The following is a 5,000-nucleotide window of genomic DNA, read 5'->3' on the forward strand; positions in this document are numbered from 1 at the left end:
ATGTTCTACAGTCTGGTGTTCTACAGTCTGATGTTCTACAGTCTGATGTTCTACAGTCTGATGTTCTACAGTCTGATGTTCACAGTCTGATGTTCTACAGTCTGGTGTTCTACAGTCTGATGTTCTACAGTCTGGTGTTCTACAGTCTGATGTTCTACAGTCTGATGTTCTACAGTCTGATGTTCTACAGTCTGATGTTCTACAGTCTGATGTTCACAGTCTGATGTTCTACAGTCTGATGTTCTACAGTCTGATGTTCACAGTCTGATGTTCTACAGTCTGATGTTCTCAGTATGATGTTCTACAGTCTGATGTTCTACAGTCTGACGTTCTACAGTCTGACGTTCTACAGTCTGATGTTCTACAGTCTGATGTTCTACAGTCTGATGTTCTACAGTCTGATGTTTTACAGTCTGATGTTCTACAGTCTGATGTTCTACAGTCTGATGTTCTACAGTCTGATGTTCTACAATCTGACGTTCTACAGGTAGCAGACAGACAGACAGACAGACAGGTAGCAGACAGACAGGTAGCAGACAGACAGACAGACAGGTAGCAGACAGACAGGTAGCAGACAGACAGACAGACAGGTAGCAGACAGACAGGTAGCAGACAGACAGACAGACAGGTAGCAGACAGACAGACAGGTAGCAGACAGACAGACAGGTAGCAGACAGACAGACAGACAGACAGACAGGTAGCAGACAGACAGACAGACAGACAGACAGGTAGCAGACAGACAGGTAGCAGACAGACAGGTAGCAGACAGACAGGTAGCAGACAGACAGACAGACAGGTAGCAGACAGACAGACAGGTAGCAGACAGACAGGTAGCAGACAGACAGACAGACAGGTAGCAGACAGACAGGTAGCAGACAGACAGACAGGTAGCAGACAGACAGACAGGTAGCAGACAGACAGGTACCTTCTCCAGTGAGGGCACGAGCAGGTTTTTCCATTTCGGCGCGTTCTCCTCGGTAAAGAAATCGTACTGCAGCTGAGTCGCCTGCATGGTTGCGGGACACACGCACGGTGCTCCGGTTTACATGCACGCTGTGCGGGGCGGTGCGGTAGCTGCTGCGGGAGCTGCGGGGCGGGAGCAGCGGGGAGCCTCAGGCCGATCCTCCGGAGCAGCTGGCGGCTCTAAGAGCATCCTATCTGCGGCCAGATGTTCCGCAGCTGCCCGGTAGCTCCGCGGCTAGCAGCTAGCTGTTAGCTGTGTTTGGGTTTACCGGGACTGGAGCGCGGTGACCGTTAACCGATCCATACCGACAGCACCGGGACACGGTTAGCCTGTTAGCATGTAGGTTCCCCGGTGCTCATTCTACCGGCCCCGGGCCCCGGCTCCGGTACCGGGCTCTTGCTGTCCGGTCCTCCGGGGTTCGGGCTCCGGTGTCTCTCTCAGAGCTTCCCCGGTCCCGGCCTCCTGGCAGGCGGACAGTCACCGAGCTAACGGCCGGTCACGGTGAGCGGCGGGCGGTTGTTGTGACTCCGGTGTGCGGTACCGTAGACTGGAGCGGGTGCGCATGCGCAGTGGGCAGGTCCTGACGTAGATGGGCGGGGCTCTGAATGACGTCTGCTGCCCCTCACCCTGGCGGCCAGCAGAGGTACTGCAGCTACACCTGCAACCTGCAGCTACACCTGCAACCTGCAGCCTGCAGCCTGCAGCTACACCTGCAACCTGCAACCTGCAGCCTGCAGCTACACCTGCAACCTGCAGCTACACCTGCAACCTGCAACCTGCAACCTGCAGCTACACCTGCAACCTGCAGCTACACCTGCAACCTGCAACCTGCAGCTACTTTTCCTTCATCAGAACAAACATCTGGACTTTCTGCTCCTCACATTGTTAAACAGGCTCATTACTCAGTGACTTTATAAAAGAAGACATGACGTGTAGATAACTGTGACGGTGTATTATATATATATTATATATATTATATATGTATTATATATGTATTATATATGTATTATATATGTATTATATATGTTATATATATATAAATATAATATAATATAATATATAATATAATATATATATATATTATATATATATTATATATGTATTATATATGTATTATATATGTTATATATATATAAATATAATATAATATAATATAATATATAATATAATATATAATATACTATAATATATAATATAATATAATATATAATATACTATAATATATAATATAATATAATATAATATAATATAATATATAATATAATATATAATATATAATATATAATATATAATATAATAATATATAATATATAATATAATATATAATATAATATAATACACTGTCATAATACCAAGTGATAGAAAACATGTTTGTTTTATTTTGGTGTGTTTGCTCCGTGGCCCCGGTAAGATGCCCCCCCCCCCCCCCCCCGGGTGACGTAGGGTCAGAGGTCAGGGGTCAGGGTTAGGGTTAATCCCTGGCTGACTGCTATTATATATACTATATTTATATTATATACATATTATATTTATATTATATATTATATACATATTATATTTATATTATATACATATTATATTTATATATATTCTGTCTGAATTGTGGCAGTAAACTAGATTATGTCCAGTGATTTTTTTATGTGCTTCAGTTCAGAGTCTGAACGTTTTCCTGCAGTAGAGTCTTTATATCTTTATATCTTTATATCTTTATATGTGAGACTTTAAGCTTCAGTTATGATGTAAAATATAAACATTTAAATGTTTCTTATTGACTTTAATTAGATGAATAAAACATTAAAGAGGAAATAACAGATGGTGAATAAATGAAGTTTATTGTTCATTTGATGATCAGATGAATATTTTTAATTAAACTTTAATCAGAAAACATTTTTAAACTATGCTGTCAGCTGCTGAAATCTCCCAGCATGCACCTGGAGCAGCGGTCAGCTGCTGAAATCTCCCAGCATGCACCTGGAGCAGCAGTCAGCTGCTGAAATCTCCCAGCATGCACCTGGAGCAGCGGTCAGTTGATGGCGAGGCAGAGCCACTGCGGAGAGAGGAGAGGTGAGAGATGAAGAAGATGATGGTGGTGATGATGATGATGATGATGATGAAGGTTACCTGCTGCAGGTCCAGCTGGATCGTCCCGCGCTGCTTCGGATCCAAAGTGTGAAACATTTCTAATAAAAACAAATCAAACTTTATTAAAGCAGAAAATAAAGTGAAACCACAGCAGAGCCAATACATGATCAATAATCAATACATGATCAATACATGATCAATAATCAATACCTGATCAATACATGATCAATAATCAATACATGATCAATACATGATCAATAATCAATACATGATCAATACATGATCAATAATCAATACCTGATCAATACATGATCAATAATCAATACATGATCAATACATGATCAATAATCAATACCTGATCAATACATGATCAATAATCAATACATGATCAATACATGATCAATAATCAATACCTGATCAATACATGATCAATAATCAATACATGATCAATACATGATGAATAATCAATACATGATCAATAATCAATACATGATCAATAATCAATACATGATGAATAATCAATACATGATCAATACATGATCAATACATGATCAATACATGATCAATAACCAATACATGATCAATAACCAATACATGATCAATACATGATCAATACATGATCAATACATGATCAATAATCAATACATGATCAATACATGATCAATAACCAATACATGATCAATACATGATCAATACATGATCAATAACCAATACATGATCAATAATCAATACATGATCAATACATGATCAATAACCAATACATGATCAATAATCAATACATGATCAATAATCAATACATGATCAATAATAAACATCAATAAACAACAGAGTTCAGAGGAAGGGGGGGTTAGGGTTAGGGTTGGGGGGGGTCAGAGGAGGGGGGGTTAGGGTTAGGGTTGGGGGGGGTCAGAGGAGGGGGGGTTAGGGTTAGGGTTGGGGGGGGTTAGAGGAGGGGGGTGTTTGGGTTAGGGTTGGGTCAGAGGAGGGGGGGTCAGAGGAGGGGGGGTTAGGGTTAGGGTTGGGGGGGTCAGAGGAGGGGGGGTTAGGGTTAGGGTTGGGGGGGGTTAGAGGAGGGGGGGTTTGGGTTAGGGTTTGGGGGGGGTCAGAGGAGGGGGGGTTAGGGTTAGGGTTGGGGGGGGTTAGAGGAGGGGGGGTTTGGGTTAGGGTTTGGGGGGGGGTCAGAGGAGGGGGGGTTAGGGTTGGGGGGGGTTAGAGGAGGGGGGGTCAGAGGAGGGGGGGTCAGAGGAGGGGGGGTTAGAGGAGGGGGGGTCAGAGGAGGGGGGGTCAGAGGAGGGGGGGTTAGGGTTAACTGAGAGACTCACTGAACAGCATCTCCAGCCGGATCAAGCAGCCGATGAAACAGTCGAAGTCGACGGCGTAACTGCTGTCAGAGTATCGACCCACGATCTCCTGCAGAACCGAGCTGTTCACCTGGAACCCTGAAAACACACAAATACTGCAGCCAACCAGCAGGAGGCGCTGCAGCCAACCAGCAGGAGGCGCTGCAGCCAACCAGCAGGAGGCGCTGCAGCCAACCAGCAGGAGGCGCTGCATGTCTACAGCCAACCAGCAGGAGGCGCTGCATGTCTACAGCCAACCAGCAGGAGGCGCTGCATGTCTACAGCCAACCAGCAGGAGGCGCTGCATGTCTACAGCCAACCAGCAGGAGGCGCTGCAGCCAACCAGCAGGAGGCGCTGCAGGTCTACAGCTAACCAGCAGGAGGCGCTGCAGCCAACCAGCAGGAGGCGCTGCAGGTCTACAACCAACCAGCAGGAGGCGCTGCAGCCAACCAGCAGGAGGCGCTGCAGCCAACCAGCAGGAGGCGCTGCATGTCTACAGCCAACCAGCAGGAGGCGCTGCAGGTCTACAACCAACCAGCAGGAGGCGCTGCAGGTCTACAACCAACCAGCAGGAGGCGCTGCAGGTCTACAGCCAACCAGCAGGAGGCGCTGC

The 5,000-nt window shown here is 45.4% G+C and overlaps 1 protein-coding gene across 1 annotated transcript in view; it reads right to left on the minus strand.

The window, feature by feature from the left end:
• Window positions 1-2,924: 2,924 nt before the first annotated feature.
• Window positions 2,925-5,000, minus strand: part of LOC133976931 (calpain-2 catalytic subunit-like) — a 10,770-nt gene continuing 8,694 nt past the window's right edge. Inside the window, exons 14-16 of the mRNA XM_062415069.1 lie at window positions 4,369-4,485; window positions 3,086-3,144; window positions 2,925-3,011 (exon numbers count right to left, since the gene is read on the minus strand). Coding sequence (XP_062271053.1) covers window positions 2,988-3,011; window positions 3,086-3,144; window positions 4,369-4,485 — 200 coding nt within the window. The 3' untranslated portion in view covers window positions 2,925-2,987. The remainder of the gene's footprint in view (window positions 3,012-3,085; window positions 3,145-4,368; window positions 4,486-5,000) is intronic.

The sequence above is a fragment of the Scomber scombrus genome, unplaced genomic scaffold, assembly GCF_963691925.1.
Source record: "Scomber scombrus unplaced genomic scaffold, fScoSco1.1 SCAFFOLD_330, whole genome shotgun sequence".
Classification (NCBI taxonomy): domain Eukaryota; kingdom Metazoa; phylum Chordata; class Actinopteri; order Scombriformes; family Scombridae; genus Scomber; species Scomber scombrus.